Raw genomic sequence first — 21,328 nt, 5'->3', positions numbered from 1 at the left:
TGGTAGAGTGCTTGCCTCACATATACAAGGCCCTAGGTTTAATCCCCAGCACCCCCCCCCCAAAAAAAAATATACCTGTGGATATTCTGGACATGATTAACATTCTTGGGATCAAAGTAAAGGTAGTGGTACCTAGTGACTTTCAATGCTGAGCAGTGTTAATTAGCACTGTTCCTCCATCACAAGGGTTCTTAACCTTTTTGTCTTGAGACTGCTTGGCATTCTAGTGAAACCTTTGGATTTCTTCTCAGAACATTTTAAATGCAAGCCTCAGAGTCAGAAGTCTTCCAGCATCTGATGCCCATTCAGTATCATCTTTCTACCAGTTAAGCATGTGCTTGTGTGCTCAGTGTTTAGTTACTGTTCTCCTGAGTGCTTCACAGAAATGGACATGATGGACCCTTTGAGAGTAGTATGGTAGTTGCATAAGGATGCAGATACCTAAGTCTGGATTGAGTATCATTTTAGACAAAGCTGTAGTCACAGAAGGGGTGGTGAGTGATTCACAGCCCTGAGTCAGAAATCAAAAATGCACATTCTAAACTTCAGTACTACCTAAATGCCCGCAGTGTTTGGAGTGTGTTTTGAAATGTGTTTGTGCTATGTGTGTATCTTGATATGTTAAAGCACTCAATAACTCTGGAGGAAATGTTTTCATATAGGCCACATGTTTCTGTGGAAGGCTTTTCAGTCTAATTTGAGTAAGGGACATTTCACTGTATTGGTCAGTTACCAATTGTTAAATGGCTTTTTCAGTAGATACAGAAATATATCTACTGAAAATATATGAACTTTTGAGTAAAATTTTTTGTTTTAGGATATAAATAGATAAGCTGCTAATTAATTTTTAATAAAAATTAGAAAAGGAAAAAAGTCCTTAGTTTATGTGATAAAGCTAAATCTTTGCTCTATTTTTATGCATAAAGGCTTGAATTCAATTCATATTAGAGTCATGTAACAGAATCCAGCCTCTGGAATTAGTTTAGCTGGCTTTTCTCCACAGCCTCCCTGAAACTATCCCCAGATGCTGTTAGAGTAACAATCACCCAGGTTCACAGATGGTGAAGTGGAGAAGGTTCTGCTGGATACACAGAAAATGGAGCTTATGAGGCCTCTCGACAGGGACACATTGCCACAATTCTTCCTTCCCTGGAGAAGAACATTCTTGGGCACCTAAAACAAGTTTTAGTTTGAGAAGCTTACCGTTTGACACATAGTGGGGTTTTTTTCTTACAGGTTCCCCTTCATGGGCCCACCAGTGGCTGGAGCACAGGGCAGTGAAGGACAGAACCTGGTTCCTCAGGCTGTTGCTCAGGTAACCCTGCTCATGTGTCACTCTGGAGGGCACACTGTCCTGTTTCCCACTAAACCCATCTCACAGTAAGGCCACTCCACACAGGAGGGTAGCCTAGGGCCCTGCCTGTTTGTACCGTCAGTGCAGCAGATATGGAGGGGTTAAACTGCTTTTAGAACAGAAAACAAGTTGAGGTTAAAAACATTGAATGTAATTTCTGGAAAGGACCTACACTTAAGGGTAGAAAGTCACCTGGCAGGAAACCAAATGACTAGGGCATCTGGTTTTACATACATACATACATGCATACATTTATTGCCCCCGGAAGACGAACTTTGGAATGAATCTATTATGTTTAGAATGTAAAACAGTAGCAACAAAAGAGCAGAATCATTCTGTTTTGACATGGGTGGTTGTGTTTCATATTTTCCTTAGCATGACTTAGTTCTGAGGATATGCTCTGTTTAAAATAAGCTTGAAGCGTGAATATTTATTTTGTATTCTTGCTGTTAGGTAGTTTCTGGAGAAGTGGAATTCCTCCTTTCATGTGGTATTTCTACAGTGGTTTTTTTGTTTGTTTGTTTGTTTTGTTTTGTTTTGTTTTGGTTAAAATGTATCTACCTGGAAAACAAGAGCTACCTACTGTATGTCCTTTTGGAATTTTTCTTTTTACTCTGCCAGTTACACTTATTTATGCTGTTGATTATATCTTTTTTCCTTATTAAAAGGAGACACCATTTGATACATTGGAAATAGCATAGATTAAATTTTTAAAAACCAACTCTGAATTTACTCTGCAACTTGGGGCAAGTTTTTTAATCTCTCTTCTGCTCTGTCAAATGTCATGCCAACCTCATTGCAGTGTTATAAAGATTGCACTTTGTGCATTGTGGCTGCTTAGTATCATTTATAATTGTGACTATTTGTACAGTTTGTGTCTAGCAGAACTTGTGACAATCATGTAAACAGTTTTTCAAAATCCATTTTATTAATCAGGTGGTTGCCTAGGAATTATTAGAATAACACTCACCTTCAAAGAAACAAGATATTTATTTATAAAATAAGACATTTCTATTAGTGAATTTCTCTTTTACTATTTGTATGTAAGAACATTAGTTCTTATAAATAACTGTGCTATGGACTGGTGTTTAAAAATGTGGAACGTGTGTTTATCAATTCAATGATCGAAGAAATTAAGTAGACTTAATTAAGAAGTGAGGTTTTCTATGGATCTCTAGCCTAGTACTAGCAGTATTGGATTTATGCTAGTAGTATATTTCTTATATAATTGTTTATCTCAAACATAATTATTTTTATCTGAAATCATTCAAATATAATAGTACAGAGACATAAAATAAAATTTCATAATTTAGATCATCACCCCACTAATTTTTCTTAATTTTTATAAAAATCAAAACTAAAGATATTCTAGAAAATTAAAGGGTTTGTTTTTTTTTCTATTTCTCTTTCTTTTTTTTTTTTTCCTTTTTATAAAGTTTTTTCTTTTCCCTTTATCTGAAGTGTGGAATTAAACATATTTGTAAATTTTACTTATTTTAGGATGGCAGTATAACACATCAGATTTCTAGGCCTAATCCTCCAAATTTTGGTCCAGGCTTTGTCAGTAAGTATAAATCTAATAAGTCACATGTTTTCTGGGGTTGCTTGTTTGACTGTGTTTGTGCTGTTCTGAGCAGTTGGAGTTAGTTTAGGAGTGCTACCTTCAACTGAGGGTTCTCCTTTTTTAACAGGCATCCCTCCCTGTTAGGGTTGTCTTCTGCAAGGCATGTATTTTCGTTGCTTTTTTTCACCGTGCATGAAGAATTAGAAAAATGTATTTTAATACAGAAAAGTCATCTTCCCCATTCTCTTCAAAACTGTTGTTGCTGTTTTTGTTTGTAGATTGGGCACTTTACAGTCTGTAGAATTAGAACACCATTTGCTCTCATGACAGTCTACCTAAGTGACAGGGATGCTAACTGGGAAAGACAAAAGGCATATGCTCAGAGAGAAGCTAGTTTGCAGCATGGTGTGAAGGTCAAGTAAGCAGGATGCCCCTGAGTCCTTTCTAGTAAACCTCAGGGGTCCCAAGGTGGTTCAGGATAGTATTTAAAAGTTCTGCCCAAACTGAACCTTTTGAAATCTTCAGACTGTTTAGCTAACTTTTTTCACCATTATCTTTCATTTTGCTCACCTCTGCTCTCCTGGTTCCAGAAACCAGAAAGGCTTTCCTTGCGGTAGGTCTCATTCTACCAGAAGCAGAACTTCTGAAACCTTGTGAAAAAGCCTGTTCTTGAAAAATGCCCTTCAAATTTTATAGACTAGATTTCAAGTTCATACATGTGCTGGAACTTCTGGGTTTAGGAACAAACCCAAAGTTTGACCTTTTGGAATTCCCCTGCACTAATTATGATTATAATTTGAATACATATTTGCATTAAAAACAACTACTGTAACCAACTGGCTTTTTCTGGCTTTATTGTGCCCATTGGCTTTGGTTGGATTCTTAATGTATGATGATATTGTTATCATTGATGTTATTTTCAGATGTCCTTCTAGGATTGTATTTCTTTCTTTGTCTTGCTGTGAGTCAAAGAGGTATACTCACAATTTTTCACTACATGAGATGACCCCCTACACTTTTTTTTTGGGGGGGGGGGGGTTGGCATCAATGGAGTAAAGTGCCCTTAGAAAGTGAGGAGGGGAGTGTTGGTGCAAGAGGAAGAGAAGTGACTGTCTGGGGAGATACAGCCACAATCCTAGGAGTAGAAAAGATTTTACTTGCTTAACTGTTCCCTCCCCTTATTTATAGAAATGTAAGTTACAAAATCAATAAAACAAATTACCAGTGTTTTCAATTTATGGATGTCCTTTATAAAAAGTAGGTTTCACATTGGTCCTTCACATTGGATCCAATATTATGAATCCCCCCGCCACCCCGGTTTTGTTTATTTTTTTCACTAGTAAGGAAGAGGGCAAGCTTTATAAATTAAGGGAAATTTAATGGGAAATGATTACCTGGTCCATTCTCTGGACCTTAATAGGACAGACTTACTTTGTCTCTTCAAAATTGGTAAAGTTGAATTCATAAACATATAACTTATTGTTTGACTTTTGGGTTAGATCATTTGATAGTCTTGTAGGTAGAAAGCATTTCATTTCTACGATTGTGTTTTGTAGTATTTATAAGTATTAACTTAACCAGTGTCCTAAGTATGTACTTTTTGGTTTCCTTCATTAAATGTATTTCTAAACTCTTCTACTTTATAATTACATAATAGTCTAATATTTAGAATCCTGTTTTCAAATTTTCTATTAAATGATCATGATGAAACTGTATTTCCTTACAAAATAGATTTGTGTAACTCTTGATGATAATCTCGGGCCCTTTAGAAAATAAACACAGATGAATTTTTTATTTTTCCCTCAGATGACTCACAACGTAAACAGTATGAAGAATGGCTTCAGGAGACCCAGCAGCTTCTTCAGATGCAGCAGAAGTATCTTGAAGAACAAATTGGTGCACATAGAAAATCTAAGAAGGCCCTTTCAGCTAAACAGCGCACTGCCAAGAAGGCAGGGCGAGAATTCCCAGAAGAGGATGCAGAGCAGCTCAAGCACGTTACTGAGCAGCAAAGCATGGTTCAGAAGCAGCTGGAGCAGGTAACAGATAGGTTGTTGGATGGAAGCCCTCAGCACCAGAGTGATATGTGATGTGTGGCTCACTGGGAGCGCAGGGTCCTGGTTGGTATTAAATGTCATGTGTAAGTACATTGCCTGGGCACTGCTTATTAACCACAGCCATAACAGCCCCAGTCCTCTCCTGAGAGTGGCCATCCGAGCACATAGGTACTAACTGCCATGGAGAGATCAGTTTTCATAGTTCCGATTTAGAAGAACTATTTTTATATTTTTAGCAACCCTAGAATCTTCAAAGAAATTCCATTATTTCCTCTGCACTAAGAAATCACTCTACGCTCCTGTGTCATCTAAGAGTCTTTGGTGTGTGTGTGTTTGGTGGGGTTGTTAGTGGATATTTAACTCAAGGGTGCTTTACTACTGAGCTATACCTGCAGCCCTTCTTTATTTTTATTTTGAGACAGGTTCATGATAAGTTGCTGAGGCTGGCCTTGAACTTGGATCCTCCTGCCTTGACTTCTCAGTTTCTGGGATCACAAGCTATGCCATGTTCCTGGCTACAGCGTGTGACTTTTTTGAGAACATGGTTCACAGGGAGATTCTAGATGGAAGTAGAATTAGGGATGAGAAGTATGCTTTCTGTAGGCGTTGACCTTAAGATGTTAAAACTGAATAATTATACTGAAAAGGAAAATTCGCTTTAAAACAAAGTATTCACAGTGATTTTAGAGCACACACCTAGGTATTTACCCAAACCCCCCCCCCAAAAAAAAAAAAAACCCTTAGGTTTGCACAAAAACCTCTATATGAATATTTATATTCATTGAAAACTGGAATGATTGGCTGGTCACATTGGTACCTGTTTAGCTCCCACCACTCAGGTGGCTGAGGTAGGAGCATCTCTTGAGCCTATGAGTTCAAGACCAGTGTGAGCAACATAGAAAGACCCACATCTCAGAAAAATGACCCCCACCCCAAAGATGAAAGGTTAAAGTGCGGTACCCCATACAGTGGAATACCACACAATGATAACATTGAGCTTCTGATAGATGCAGTCAACTTGAATCTCAAGAGCATTATGCTGAGGAAATCCCAAAAGGTTTATGTACTGGTTATAATTGCATTACTTTCTTGAAATTATAGAATTATAAAGATGAATAATAGCCGAACGATGGCCATGGGTGAGGGATGGAAGAGTATATGATATAAATAAGTGGCATAATGGAGTTTTCAGGAGTCATGGATTGCGTCTCCGTCTTGATTGTGATGATGGTGATGTTAATTCCATATGTGTTAAAGTTCTTAGATTTATACACCAATGATTAAACTCTGCCTCTAATTTGTCAATCATAATGTTTACATTACAATTTTAAAGAAAGCCAGGTGTGTTAGTGCTAGAAGGGGGCAGAGTATACTGACTCAGCAGAGTTGGAATGCTGCTGTGTTAGGAGCACTTGGGAAATACCCTGGCATCTCATCACGTTCAGCCCTGTTTTCTACTTCTGGAAATAATACTGGCACATTTTCCTGATGAGAACTGCTGAGTCAGTCCAGTTTCCGGTGATGTATTGCAGGTAGCTAACTATTTGATTATGGCTTTGGACTCCAGTCTCCCCTGCAAGCCATAGCTACCAAAATAATATACCAGTGGCAGGTGATTATAATATTGCTATAGTTTAAAACTAGAACCATTATAAAATGAGAAGCTTCTTTTCTTTTTACATTTTAAACTTAAATATTTAGTGTAGGTAAATGTTCTTTTAAAAGTAGATCATTTCATAATTAAGTATATTTAGCACTTTTACTGACTTTGCTGTATCTGTATGAGATGTTTTTGTCAAGGGCCTAGTTTTTGCACATATCCCCATTGATCAGATCCTCTATAGAAGCTAATACTCCACTTAATTTGAAAAGTGAGACACATTGTTACAACATAGTTGCCTATGATCCAGCCTGATCTCAGAAACAAAGGTAACAAAGGTGGTTGATAGTAAAGTTTTTAAAAGTAGTCAGAAATGCCAGAGGAAAGACATGTGTTTATGTGCATAGAAATCATCCTAGGGTAGATGCTGTTTCAGGTGCTGTGTACCTCACTGCCATCAGTGAAGTGCAGTGCCTCAGTTCTCACTGGTAAACTGGGTAGAAAAGACAAGGACAAGAAATGAGAAGTCACACAGCTACTAGAGAAAAGACCAAACACCCTTATTTATAGAAGACGTTGGTCTGGCTGGGAAACATAAGAAATTGAAAGTTGAAAAACTACTGTTAGGAGCACTTGGGAAGCACCCTGGCATCTCATCATGTTCAGCCTTGTTCAGTATATCAGTATAATATTTATTGAAAATCAAGTGATTTTGAAAGATACATAACAATATTTTGCATTCCTTCTTTCCCTACCTTCCTCATGGCAAGGTCCACAGAAAGATGGACTACTATTTGATATTTTGTCCTAGTACTTGGCGCATTGAGGCACAAACATTTTTGGACTGATTGAATTGACATTAGTCATTACTTAGAGCCTGATTAGAAACAATTGACAATATTATCTCAGAGCTTGTATAGGTTTCAAAAATTATGATTTTGAGTATGGTATCCATCAAATACAAAGAATGTTATAAATCTAGTTTTTGGATAGGGTATTGTTTGGAGGTTTTTTTTAAATTTTGTTTTATGTACAAAGAGCTAGCATGGTCTCTTTCATTGAGTGGCTGCCTTGAGCAGTCCACTCAAGGAAGATCACTTAGTCCAACTTAACGAAGTTAAGTTGTGTTATGTGCCCTTCACGTACAGACGGGAACATTGGTGCGCAGGTTGAGGCTGCATTTCTGGTGAGCAAACATGGCAATTGCAAGAACCCTGTCTGAATTTTCATAGGTGGCTATAATAGACATATTGATGACCTATTTTGCATTCAAGGGTCGAGGTAAAAGGAGAGAGCTAGGGCATGCCTACAGTCTTCCTACATCTCAGGGAGGAGCGTGGCATACATGCTAGTAGTTCATTTTGTTTAAAATGTACTATTTTGCATATTTAAGAAGCAAAATTTTAATGTTTAAAAAATTAAAATTTGAGGTGCTGGGGTTGTGGCTTAGTGGTAGAGCACTCGCCTAGCACATGAAAGGCATTGAGTTTGATCCTCAGCACCACATAAAAATAAATAAAATAAAAGTATTATGTCCAGCTACAACTAAAAAAATGTTTTAAAAATTTAAATTCGAGTTAAATCTCAGTTATTCTGACCTTATATATTTGTGTAATTTCTAAGGCCTTATAAATTAGCTGCTTCCTGTATAACTGTGTGCATTGTTTTATCTTTTCAATGGGTAGTTTAAATGATATATAACTTACTTAATACTTATTTCAGATTCGTAAACAACAGAAAGAGCATGCTGAGTTGATTGAAGATTATCGGATCAAGCAGCAGCAGCAGTGTGCACTGGGACCCCCCATCCTAATGCCTGGTGTCCAGCCCCAACCACCCCTGGTTCCAGGTGCCACTCCACCCTCCATGAGCCAACCTAACTTCCCCATAGTGCCGCAGCAGCTGCAGCACCAGCAGCACACAGCGGTCATCCCTGGCCACGCTAGCCCTGCTCGAATGCCCAGTCTACCTGGCTGGCAACCTACCAATGCTCCTGCTCACCTGCCCCTCAATCCTCCTCGGATTCAGCCCCCAATTGCCCAAATACCAATGAAACCTTGCACATCAGCCCCAGGTACAGTGTCCAATGCAAACCCACAGAGTGGGCCACCACCACGAGTCGAATTTGATGATAACAACCCTTTCAGTGAAAGTTTTCAAGAACGGGAGCGGAAGGAACGTTTACGAGAACAGCAGGAAAGACAAAGAATCCAGCTGATGCAAGAAGTAGACAGACAGAGAGCTTTGCAGCAGAGGATGGAAATGGAGCAGCATGGCCTGATGGGCTCTGAGCTGGCCTGCAGGACATCTGTGAACCAGGTTCCATTCTATGGTTCTGACCATCCTTGCGATTTTATGCAGCCTCCACGACCCCTTCAGCAGTCTCCACAACACCAACAGCAGATGGGGCAGGTTTTACAGCAGCAGAATGTACAACACAGATCTGTGAATTCACCCCCCACCCAAAATTTTACTCAAACCAATGAACGAAGACAGGTGGTACCTCCCTCATTTGTTCCTGATTCACCGTCTGTTCCTAGTGGAAGCCCCAGCTTCCATTCTGTTAAGCAGGGGCATGGAAGTCTTTCTGGAACCACCTTCCAGCAGTCCCCATTGAGGCCCCCATTCACCCCTTCTTTACCAGTAACACCTCCAGTAGCAAACAGCGGCCTCCCCTGTGGCCCAGACCCTACCGTAACCCATGGACAGAGTTATCCGGGATCAACTCAGTCTCTCATTCAGCTGTACTCTGATATAATCCCAGAAGAAAAAGGGAAGAAGCGCAGAACAAGGAAGAAGAAGAAAGACGATGATGCAGAATCCACCAAAGCACCATCAACTCCTCACTCAGATACGACTGCTCCCCCAACACCAGGCATCTCAGAAACTGCCTCCACTCCCTCGGCAAGCACACCTGGTGAGCGTCCTCAGCAGGGAGAGGAGACAGGGCAGCCAGGTGGCCCTTCACCTGCCAGTGTGGCATCAGCCCAGCCATGTGCAGAGTTGGAAAACAGACTTCCCAGTAATGATTTCTCACAAGGAGCTCCAAACCCACAGACTTATGCAAATTCGGAGGTGGATGAGCTCTCCATAGAAACCCCTGCCAAAAGTGAAGAAGTGAAACTGGAAAAAGCTGAATCAGAGCCATGCCCGGGTCAAGAGGACACTAAATTGGAGGAGCAAACTGGTAGCAAGGAAGCAGACACTGCAGCTGGTCCTGTCTCCTTGGTGCAGAGTCCTCCCCATTTGGCTGGAGTCCATGTTACCAAAGGAGAGTCAGGGAATGAACTTCTAAAACACTTGTTGAAAAATAAAAAATCTTCTTCCCTTTTAAGTCAGAGATCAGAGAGCAGTTTCTGTTCAGAAGACAACAGTGCAAAGGATAACAAACTGGTAGACACACAGAACCCAGTGGAAGGATTGGTAAGTGTGAATCATGAAAACTACTACTTTTGTTTTGTTTTAAATTATACCTATCCCAGATTCCAATGGCTTATCATTTTCAATATGGTTCTGCAACCTTTTAACTCTAAAGACCCACTGTATATTTTGTTGTTTCTATCTCCATGGAATCTGTGTTTCTACTTAACCTATAAATAATAATAAGTAATATTTTGTTTACTATTTTTTTAAAAAAAGGACATGGCTTGCAGTTTCATGCATAACATGTCTTTCTGCTGGTTACCACACTGAGCTGATCTAACTAAAGAAAGGAGATAAATGTGCCTGTATTTTAAATAAGCATGTAATTTCCATTAACCTCTTTAAAATGTGGAAGATGGCTCTTGTAACCCTGTTAATGTCCTCAAATGCTCAGGGATCACCCCCTCTGGAAACCATGTTGTCATCACTAATTAATATTGTACAACTATCATCTTACATGTCGACAGTGTTTCGTTGTGGTTTTCTCACTATCAGTATTCTACTTGTTTGAAGTTATCAACATTGGATTTGCTTTTGTTTTTCATTTGTAAGAAGAGCTTAATTGCAAATATGACATCAAGCTCTGCAACTGGTTGTTTTCACCTTTGAGAATAATGCCTGAAAAAGAGGGAATGATATTTTCAGAAAACAGTCAAAACCTTTGGCACCACTATATGTCTTCCCTCCCTAGATTTTGGTACTGTGTTAGGAATAAGATCCATAGATTTGAACAGGTCGGGCATAAACTAAGACTCAAACGTGTTGATAGTTCACTTACTTTTAACTTTCCAATTACATTAGCAAACTTTGGGGGCTCAGATGCAAGGTGATTTTGGATGTGGCAACAACCAGTTGCCAAAAACAGATGGAGGAAGTGAAATCAAGAAACAGCGAAGCAAACGGACTCAGAGGACTGGGGAGAAGGCGGCACCTCGCTCAAAGAAAAGGAAAAAGGATGAAGAGGAGAAGCAGACCATGTACTCCAACTCCGACTCCTTCACCCATCTGAAACAGGTGAGTCTTTCAGAGCAGCCACCTTAAAACTTGGAGGAAGTGAGAGCGCAAGTGCTTTTCAGCCTGTGAAATCCAGCTTTCTCTTTATTTTGATGATTTCCAAATTAAAGTAGAGAGCTACAAGGATAAAGGACACCTGGACTAGAAACCCAATATTGCACCTTATCGTCTTGGCCCCTGAAATTCACAGCACAGTAGACAGATCAGTTAAGTCAGGAGCAGCCTTGGCACCAGGAAAAACTGTCCTCACTTCTTGTGACTGCAGCCACAGGACTCTGCTCATCTAAACTCTACTCTTCCGCATCTATGGTGGTTACAGAGCAGGGAGATGGCTCCTGACTGCTGCTGCTGGTGCCTAGCCTCAGCTCAGGCCTGATTTCTTGCCGAGCAAAGGGGAGGAACCTGTATTTCTTGAGACACCTTGGTAACATCATTTTAGGACAGATGGGAACAGAGCTTATTTTGGAGCTCATTATTTCTCTCTCCAACATTTTGATACTTCAAAATTCTAAGTCTCATTTTTCTCACATCTTATTTGCCTAAATTGCTTCGGGTCTTAGGAAGTTGAGGAACACTCAGTTTTGCTTATCGTGTACATTACTCTTAAATGTGTTTTTTAATAGCAGCTCTCTCTGCTCCCTCTAATGGAACCGATCATTGGAGTGAACTTTGCGCACTTTCTTCCTTATGGCAGTGGCCAATTTAATAGTGGGAATCGACTTCTAGGAACTTTTGGCAGTGCCACCCTTGAAGGGGTTTCGGACTACTATTCTCAGTTGATCTACAAGGTATGTTTCTTCACCAGGGTGTTGCCTTGCTTCATCTTTGGATGCCTTATCACAGTTGGTGGAGTGTGTCTTGGTTTTGCACCTAGTTTACATCTAAGCTTCTAGGTATCCCAAAAACGTAAAAACAGCCAACAGATAAGAATTTTACCTGGTGAGGTAGTTCTCACATGAATACTTGAAAGTTTCTCCAGGGCTCACTGCCTCCTGTACCTTCCCATAAGAGTCCTCTGAATCCCCTGAAGTTAGAGCTCTTGGAGCTAACTCCTTGGTCTTCTTTGGGGCCAGCTTTGAATGAACCAGATTCCTTCCCACCCCCAGCCCCCCAAAAAAGATATTTTCTGTAGGTAAGAATACAAATTTTAAAAGTTTCCATGGTAAGGGAAATACAGGTTCCTTATAACCTTTATTATCTTATAAAATGAATTCAAATACCTAGTAAATACTGGGATTTTTAAAAAGTGGTTATGGTCAGGTTTGGTGGTACACACCTGTAATGCCAGCAACTCAGGAGGCTGAGGCGGGAGAATCACAAATTCAAGGCCAGCCTCAGCAGCTTAGTGAGACCCTGAGCACTTAGTGAGGCCCTGTCTCAAAAATAAAAAGGATTGGGGATATAGCTCAGTGGTAAAGCACCTATGGTTTCAATCCCTAGTACTTAATAAAAGGGAAAAAAAAAAAAAAAAGGTTAGCCTTTTACCTTGAAAAATGAAATTAAAAAGTTCTAAATACATTTTATCTGATAATTTTGACACTAGTTGCTAGGCTATTAAAATACTATAAAACCAAATCAGTTTATCTTTTGGTATTGCTTTTCTAACAGTTTCATAATGGCATCTCACACACACCTTCAATTCATATCTGACTTATTTAAAAAGATCATTTTTGCAAAGTGTTTGAGAGTATTTTCCTGAGGTCTTCTCTTCTGACTGTAATATTTGAAAACTTCTCTCATGCTCCCTCTTCTGTCCATGTGGGCTGTTCTTCAGTTACAAACCCTCTCAGTGCAAGATGTTTATCACCGTTACTTCATGAACTTAGTGAAATCCCATATCTTTGCAAGATTTATAATTCCACTCTACTTTTGATTTGCATGGCATTATGGTAGATTCCAACATTCCTTGAGATGATAAACAATAAGTGGCAAGTTGGTGGAAAATATTAAACTGGGAGAGATGTTTGAAAAGGAACCTGTTGATATATTTGGTCCTTATAGCACTTTGTTACTCCTTTTGCCTTTTTTTACGAGATCTTGAACAATCAGATCTTAAGTTGCATTTAAAGTTTAGGATTACAAATTCTTCAGTTTTTCATAGAACTAGGGCATATCTTTATGAGAATTTAATAAAATAAATTTTTAAAACTTATTACAATTTATTAGAGTTTTAAAGCTGTCTTTTACTAATTTATAACCATGAAATCTGAAAAGGAGTAGCATATAATAGTCTCAGACCTAATGGAAATTTGCTTCTTCATTGCAAAGCTAAGTCCTCAAGCTCCAGGTCCAATAAGCAAATGGATCATAATGTATCCACAAAATCATAAGTAGTAGTTCTGCAAAACCCCTTCTAGCTTTATATGTATATTTTTCTTCCTGGTGTGCATTTGGAAATGAAGATGCAACTTGAGTACATTTTTGTAGCCTTGCTTCTATTTGCTAAAAATTCACAGAACTAGGTATTAGCAAGCTCATTGCATATTTGCTCAGTAGCATATAATTTAAAATTTTTTGGTCTCCTGCAGCAGAATAATTTAAGTAATCCTCCAACACCCCCTGCCTCTCTTCCTCCTACACCACCTCCTATGGCTTGTCAGAAGATGGCAAATGGTTTTGCAACAACTGAAGAACTTGCTGGAAAAGCTGGAGTGTTGGTGAGCCATGAAGGTACGATTGTGCCTCCACGTTTTATACCTATGAATAGCGTACCTTTACCAGCTGTGTCTGGTACAGTGACAGTAGTACTGTCCAGTGCTGTCTGCTTATCAACTTTGACTAGATGTACTTATGGTTTTGTATGTTGGCTTTTGCAGTTACCAAAGCTCTAGGACCGAAGCCGTTTCCACTGCCCTTCCGGCCCCAGGACGACTTGCTGGCCAGAGCTCTTGCTCAAGGCCCAAAGACAGTCGATGTTCCAGCATCTCTCCCAACACCACCTCACAATAATCAGGAAGAATTAAGGTACAAGTGAATTTTTTTCTTAAATTGTTGATATTTCTTTTTCTTATGTATTGAGCATAATGTGTAAAGAAATAGTATATAAAAACATTGGACGGATAAAATTTGAGTAATATTCTTGAGCTTATTAATTTTATAAGACATTGTTACTACCAGATATACTTATATTATGTATTTTAAAAATCTTGCATAATTTAGAGAATTCAACAAATGATAATTGAACAGACATTAAAACAATGAAAGACCTTCATGGGAAGGATTTCAAAGATCACCGTCCTCTGCAGGCTGTGAGGGTCATGTGCTGGGTGCACTGACGCTCATGGGTGTCTGAAGGAGAGATAAGCACCTGCAGATACTAGAGTGCTGCTGTGCAGACTTGTCACCAGTTTGTGTTAGTTCTTTGGCTCCAGGATTGTGATTGGGGAGAATCAGGTTCCCATAGTAGTTAATCAGCACCCAACTAGTTAGTTCCAAGGAGTTGAGATATACTTCAAGTTTTTATCTTTTCCTTGGAAAATCTGGCATGATAACTTCTATTTGATGAGACATCCACTGACTCTCAGTCTCTTACTTTACTAATGAGAAAACTGGACCAAAGAAAAGAGCAACTTGTTGGTTCAGAGTCCAGGTCTTCTTTCTCTTGTACCTCACTGCCGAGAGTAGGCATCATTGCTCTTTTCATGGGCTGTGAACAGCAGCTTGCTGGGCATGGTGTTTGGTGACCCAGTACAGTGTCTGCTCCAACCCTGGACTTCATAGGACGCTGTCCAGAAGCCTTTCTCAGGTCTCCGTCAGCATGAGCGGGAGGCGTGGGAGACAGACAGCAGTCCCAGGAATAGTCTGCAGCTGTTAGTCTGGGACTTCACCATTTCCCTGGTGGACCCAGGTCCTAGACTAGACAGGAGGGACCACTTTCTTCTTTTTTCACCTTACTTTGTCAGTTAAGAAAAAGAAGTATCTGTGAAGCCACAGCACCCAGGTTTTCTCCCCTCTTGCCACTGTAAGCAGCAGCAGCAGCAAGATGGCTATTTTCACAGCCACTGTCTGTTGGCTTGCAGCTCTGATGCTGAATGTGTGCATGGACTGCTCCTTCCTATTCAAGTAACAGGAGGCTTAGTCTCAGTGACCTGGAGTTTTGCAGAGGTGTTAGTATTCATCTTCCTCTTTGGCAAGTCTTTAAACTTTGATACTAAAGCTTTGGTCAGAAGGAAACACAGCTGTTTACACTATTTCATAGCTAAACCTTTTTATATTTTTCCCAAGAGAGTCCTTGTTTGACCTTGAGCGATTGATTTGCTGCTTATGTTATTGCCATTGATCACTCAGAGAGCATCCTTGTTGTGGGATACATGGAGTTGGCTTGAGAAGGCCCTGTGGTGGGTTTGCACGCCATGATGTGTGTGTGCTCCTCTTCCAGGATACAGGATCACTGTGGTGATCGGGACACTCCTGAGAGCTTCGTTCCCTCGTCCTCTCCTGAGAGTGTGGTTGGAGTGGAAGTGAGCAGGTATCCAGATCTGTCACTGGTCAAGGAGGAGCCTCCAGAGCCAGTGCCATCCCCCATCATTCCGATTCTTCCTAGCACAGCTGTGAAAAGTAAGACCACTTGGCCTCATTACCTCTTCATTTCCCGCTGGTTTACTATTATCATATTTTGACCTTGAAGAGTCATTAACGTGTCTTTCTCTCCCCTACCTCCACTTCTTTCAAGGTTCAGAATCAAAAAGGAATGACATCAAAACTGAGCCAGGCACTTTATTTTTTACATCACCTTTTGGTTCATCCCCAAATGGTCCCAGATCCGGTCTCATATCTGTAGCAATTACCCTGCATCCTACAGCTGCTGAGGTAAAGATGAAATGACTTCTTAATGCCATGGAGTATGTCCCGTTATTGAAGATATTGGTGGCTTACATAAATTGCACAGTCATCGAGAACAAAAGATGAAGTTGAGGGTAGGGTGAATGGGCATTTAGACCTCTAGGCTGCTTTTGAGCACTGGCATTAGCAGGAGATTGATCTTAACCAAAGTCAAGGCAGAAAGGGATGTTGGAGTCCACAGTTCCTATTAAAAGATATGTACATTTAGAGAGGCACCTTTTCAAAACTTAAGGCTGCAGAAAACTAACGATCAATAAAGAATGTTATCAGCAAAAAAAAGTTTTGCATAAGTAGTAGAAAAGTCTTTTTTAGGTAGCAGCTGCTATGTCAAATACTAGTGAGTTGCTGAGGATTTTTAAATCTTTATAAACTGAATCCTGCAGAGACATTTTATTGGAGACCAAGCTCATAATGCTGTATCACAATATTTTGGTCGTTAACAGAATAGCATTCTTGTGGACCGTTTCACACTTTTGGCCAGAGCTGACTGGTCACCCTGTGATATGAGCTTGCTCTGAAAACTTTTGAAAAAGGTCAGCTTATCCCTTATGCTCAGGTCTTTATACCTTTCAGGTATTAAGAGAGCTAAATGGCTTAATGTGCTCCCAAGTTGCTCGTGTTAGTTGAAATCTCCTCCTGAGGGTCTCTGTTGATGAAGACTTCACTTGTATATTGGTCCATTAAAACATGTCCTGTCACCTCCCCAGGACTCTCAAGTCTAAATAAAAATTGTTGGATTTCCTTGCCCTTTACGCACCAGGCGGACAGCATCCACCCTAAGTGTGTTTCTCTTCAGAGTGGTGGTGCGCTGTAGCCTTCTGGGTGACTAACACGGGCTTTGCGTTTTGTTTTAGAACATTAGCAGTGTTGTGGCTGCGTTTTCCGACCTTCTTCACGTCCGAATTCCTAACAGCTATGAGGTTAGTAATGCTCCAGATGTTCCATCCATGGGTTTGGTCAGTAGCCACAGAATAAACCCAGGTTTGGAGTATCGACAGCATTTACTTCTTCGTGGGCCTCCACCAGGATCTGCACACCCTCCCAGATTAGCCAGCTCTTACCGGCTGAAGCAGCCTAATGTACCATTTCCTCCAACAAGCAATGGTGAGCTAGTGAGCTTTTTGTTAATCCCAAATCCATTCTTGACTCAAAATTAAGCTTATTCTTTTTAAAGTCTCAATTTTATTTTCAACAAGTAACAGGCACCGTGCTGGTGTGAGTCCTTGGTTAATTAGCTTTGCTGGGCGGTCTGTTTTCTGTAGTGTGGTGCAGCCATTTGTGCTGTGGTGTGTGGTGTCTTGCTGTCAACCAGGGAGTGTTGAGTGTAGCTGTCTGCAGGCTGTTGGAAGAAGCCTCTGACTTGCTCACCCTTAAGCAGCTTCTGTTCTTCATGTCCCTGAAACCTGTGCCACTGACTGCCTTCTCCAAGTGGTGCTGATAAGGCTGCCGGTCTGGCGTGTGTTGCTTGTCTTCTCCTCTTCCTTCTCTCTTCCCCTTGTCTGCATCTACACTGCCCTTGCAGGACCACCCTCTTCCCAGAGGGACATCCCTGCCCATCACTGAAAAACCACACTCCTGCCTCAGGCCATGCTGGGACCAGCCTACTTTGTCATGTCTCCCTGCTCGCCAGTTTCCTTGGGATCTTTTTCTGTTGTTACCCTTCTGGAATCTAGTAGCTCCTCAGTTCTCATCTTTAAAGTCTTTTTGAGAGCATCCATGCTGCAGTTTGGAACTCTTAGCTGGGAGCTGCTTCTGTCACCCGTGTTTTTCCTGGCTCTTTCTGTCATCTCCCATCCACCTCCCCCATCCCAGAGATGTTCTGAGTAGACTCCAAATCCTGAACTTATATTTTAACTTGGTCTTGGGTCTTTGCTTTCTTTCTTTCTGATGCTCCAAGTCATGCTTATTTAAATTTCCTCTGCACATTTCTCCTTATTGTTCATGAAATGTTTTAGTGGCACCTTGACCTCAAACGACAGAAATCTCTTCCTCCTCCACTCACTGAGTGCCTTGATTGAATACTAATATATCTTGGTGACTTAGTTTTGTTATTGTTTCATGCTAGCATTGTTTCCCCAGTTGTTTGAGAATAAACGTGTTTCTTTATTTGTACTCCAGTCACATTATTTTTTATCAAAGAATATAAAGTAAGTTGAACCAAGGTCAGTACAGTGTAATCTGATGCCTTATGTCACTGGTCAGTTTTAATTACTAACAAAAGTTGGTTGCCTCTAGGTCTGTCTGGATATAAAGACTCTGGTCATGGTATTGCAGAAAGCACAGCACTCAGACCACAGTGGTGCTGTCACTGCAAAGTGGTTATCCTTGGAAGTGGTGTGCGGAAATCTTTCAAAGACGTGGCCTTCATGAACAAGGTACTGTGCCTTCTATCTCCACCCCCAACCCCCACCCCTGGAGGTGTCAGTGGCACTGACTGCTCTTCCACCTGGGAGGGGCCCCGTCCCACTGTACAGTGGGACACGTTCCTGGGGTGACATGAGTATGTTGTCCTCAGGGCTTCAAGCCAGGCAGCTCCAGCAAACTGCCAAGTTGTTTGTGATAAGGACCACAGTTCTGATAGTGAATGAAATAGGGATGATATAGTTTGCACATTTCTAGGAGAATATAATTATATGCTAAAGATTGGGAGATGGTCACCTTATTTTTAAGATCAAGAAACTTTTTAACATAATGTAAAAATCACAGTCAACATGTAGAACCTCTTTTATATATATATTTTTAGTTGTAGATGGACACAACAACTTTATTTTATTTTTATGTGGTGCTGAGGATCTACGCCACTACCTCTCACATGTGAGGCGAGCGCTCTACCACTGAGTTATGCCCCAGCCCTATGTCCTCTTTTTATTAAGAGGATTTTATTAAGTTTTGACTTGTTGAGACGCCCCCCACACACACACATTTCTCTCTACTTTTCAGGATTCTCGAGATAGCACCAAGAGAATGGAGAAGGACATCGTCTTTTGTAGTAATAATTGCTTTATTCTTTATTCAACAACTGCACAAGCAAAAAACTCAGAAAACAAGGTAATGTTAGTGCAATCTCTGCTAAACAATATGTAGTGAGTGGTTTTGTGTGTTCCAAGTATATAATAGTGAGTAGAACAGATGTGTCCCTGCCTTGCAGAGCTCTGAGTGAGGGTCCTGGTGGCCGCTCACTGAAAGAGGCAGCCTTGCCTTTGCTGCTCTTCCACATGCAGTGAGGGAGTGGGCAGATGAGTCTACGTTCTCAAAGTTCAGAACTAAGTAGAAACTAATACTGAAATCTTGATCCTTACAAATTACGAATCTCTGCAAATTACAGATTTTTAAGTCTTAATTAACATTTAAAAATACTTTTATTAATATTACCTCAATAGGAAAATTTGTTAAAAAATAAAACTTAAGTCTATTCATGTACTGTGAGAAAGCATTTGGCTCACGCCAAGTTGTTTTACTTGATGTAAGTAGTCTGGGTATGTAGTTGATGCAAGTGATATTGTTAATTATATGTTTTGAAAGAAATTTTATCCCGTAAGCAAGACTGCTAGTCATGGCTTTCACAGGAGAACGTGCTGAAGAGGCTTCTTGCTAACAGGCAATAGTCCTCACTATAATAAAATCCAAGCCATCTGACAAGTAAATCTGGACTTTAAACACCTCAGCCTAGGTGAGGAGGTTGTCACCAGGTAGTTTCTTAGGCTGGTGTGCAGTAGCTGCCCACTTTGGGATCCTGGATGAGGCCTGGCTCTTTTCAGTTACCGTTTAGGATGTGGCATGTGAGCAGAAGGACTGTGTGGTTTTGGTGTTCATTACTTTGTGGCAGCCTGGCCCAGCTCTGAGCAGCTGGTCCAAGTGAGGAGCCTAGACACCTGGGCAGGATCTGCTCTTTGGCAGAGAGCCTCTTCCCCGTTAATTCCACCTGAGAATAGTGGACAGGAGTGGAGTTAAACTCTTGCCAAATGACATTGCCACATGACACTGTTGTGTTGTACCAATTAAATTAGCTAGAACTTCTGATGGCACTGATTTTTCCAGCTTTTTATAATGGGGAAGGGGAATGTCCAAGAGGGCTTAAGGAGTGAGCATTCTGTAACTGACAGCTGTGAAAAAGGCATAGATAGAACCACCCTGGCTGCCCTGCCCTTCTCCATTTCTCCAGTAGGACCCGGCCAGCTTCCACTAAGCCCGAAACCTCATGTACCCCATCTTCTCATCAAGTCAGACCCCGGTTAAACCAGCTGCTTGGCTTCTTGCTGAAATAGAACTACTTTTAGGGCATGTGAGTCACTCTTTTCTTTTTCCTCCATGGCTTCTGCTTACGGCCAGGAATCCACTCCTTCGTTGCCACAGTCACCCACGAGAACGATGCCATCCAGAGTGTTTCACCAGTACAGCAACAACATCTCCACACTGGGTGTGCACTGCCTCCCTCAGCTCCAGGAAGAAACCTCCCCCCCTCCTTCACCGCCCATCACCTTCCCTCCGGCCTTTGAAGCAGCTAAAGTAGAAGCCAAACCCGATGAGCTTAAGGTGACAGTCAAGCTGAAACCTCGACTCAGGACTGTTCATGGTGGGTTTGAAGACTGTAGGCCACTGAACAAAAAGTGGAGAGGAATGAAATGGAAGAAATGGAGCATTCATATTGTCATCCCCAAGGGGACATTTAAACCACCATGTGAGGATGAGATAGATGAGTTTCTGAAGGAATTAGGCACTTCTCTTAAACCTGACCCTGTGCCCAGAGACTGTCGGAAGTGTTGCTTCTGCCACGGAGAAGGGGATGGGCTGACAGACGGGCCTGCGAGGCTGCTCAACCTTGACTTGGACCTGTGGGTCCACTTGAATTGTGCCCTGTGGTCCACAGAGGTCTATGAGACACAGGCTGGTGCCTTAATAAATGTGGAGCTAGCTCTGAGGAGAGGCCTACAGATGAAATGTGTCTTCTGTCACAAGACAGGTGCCACCAGTGGATGTCACAGATTTCGATGCACCAACATTTATCACTTCACATGCGCCATTAAAGCACAATGCATGTTTTTTAAGGACAAAACTATGCTTTGCCCCATGCACAAACCAAAGGGAATCCATGAGCAAGAATTAAGTTACTTTGCAGTCTTCAGGAGGGTCTACGTTCAACGCGACGAGGTGCGGCAGATTGCCAGCATCGTGCAGCGGGGAGAGCGGGACCACACCTTTCGTGTTGGGAGCCTCATCTTCCACACGATTGGTCAGCTGCTTCCCCAGCAGATGCAGGCGTTCCACTCGGCTAAGGCTCTCTTCCCCGTGGGCTACGAGGCCAGCCGCTTGTACTGGAGCACGCGCTATGCCAACAGGCGCTGCCGCTACCTCTGCTCCATTGAGGAGAAGGACGGGCGCCCAGAGTTCGTCATCAGGATTGTGGAGCAAGGCCATGAGGACCTCGTCCTGAGTGACACATCACCGAAAGGTCAGGCCTGCCACCTACATGCTCT

At 41.3% G+C, this 21,328-nt stretch overlaps 1 protein-coding gene across 18 annotated transcripts in view; it reads left to right on the top strand.

Annotated features, from left to right (window-relative positions):
* Kmt2c (lysine methyltransferase 2C) overlaps window positions 1-21,328 on the top strand; it is a 275,600-nt gene that overhangs the window by 242,460 nt on the left and 11,812 nt on the right. For 15 of the 18 annotated variants that reach the window (XM_046429840.2, XM_046429844.2, XM_046429846.2 and 12 more), the window contains 14 exons: window positions 1,237-1,315; window positions 2,855-2,918; window positions 4,725-4,957; window positions 8,298-9,998; window positions 10,800-11,012; window positions 11,636-11,800; window positions 13,541-13,682; window positions 13,829-13,976; window positions 15,391-15,569; window positions 15,685-15,821; window positions 16,709-16,958; window positions 18,090-18,229; window positions 18,795-18,902; window positions 20,184-21,303. In XM_046429840.2, the coding sequence (XP_046285796.1) occupies window positions 1,237-1,315; window positions 2,855-2,918; window positions 4,725-4,957; window positions 8,298-9,998; window positions 10,800-11,012; window positions 11,636-11,800; window positions 13,541-13,682; window positions 13,829-13,976; window positions 15,391-15,569; window positions 15,685-15,821; window positions 16,709-16,958; window positions 18,090-18,229; window positions 18,795-18,902; window positions 20,184-21,303 (4,679 nt within the window). The remainder of the gene's footprint in view (window positions 1-1,236; window positions 1,316-2,854; window positions 2,919-4,724; window positions 4,958-8,297; window positions 9,999-10,799; window positions 11,013-11,635; window positions 11,801-13,540; window positions 13,683-13,828; window positions 13,977-15,390; window positions 15,570-15,684; window positions 15,822-16,708; window positions 16,959-18,089; window positions 18,230-18,794; window positions 18,903-20,183; window positions 21,304-21,328) is intronic. The other 3 variants (XM_046429842.2, XM_046429847.2, XM_046429843.2) reach the window with 3 other exon arrangements.

Source organism: Marmota monax, unplaced genomic scaffold (genome assembly GCF_021218885.2).
Source record: "Marmota monax isolate L192 unplaced genomic scaffold, Marmota_monax_Labrador192_F-V1.1 WCK01_AAM20220418_F8-fsc00193, whole genome shotgun sequence".
In the NCBI taxonomy this organism is placed as follows: domain Eukaryota; kingdom Metazoa; phylum Chordata; class Mammalia; order Rodentia; family Sciuridae; genus Marmota; species Marmota monax.
Note: the sequence above shows the minus strand (reverse complement) of the source record. Positions and strands in the feature narration are given on the sequence as shown.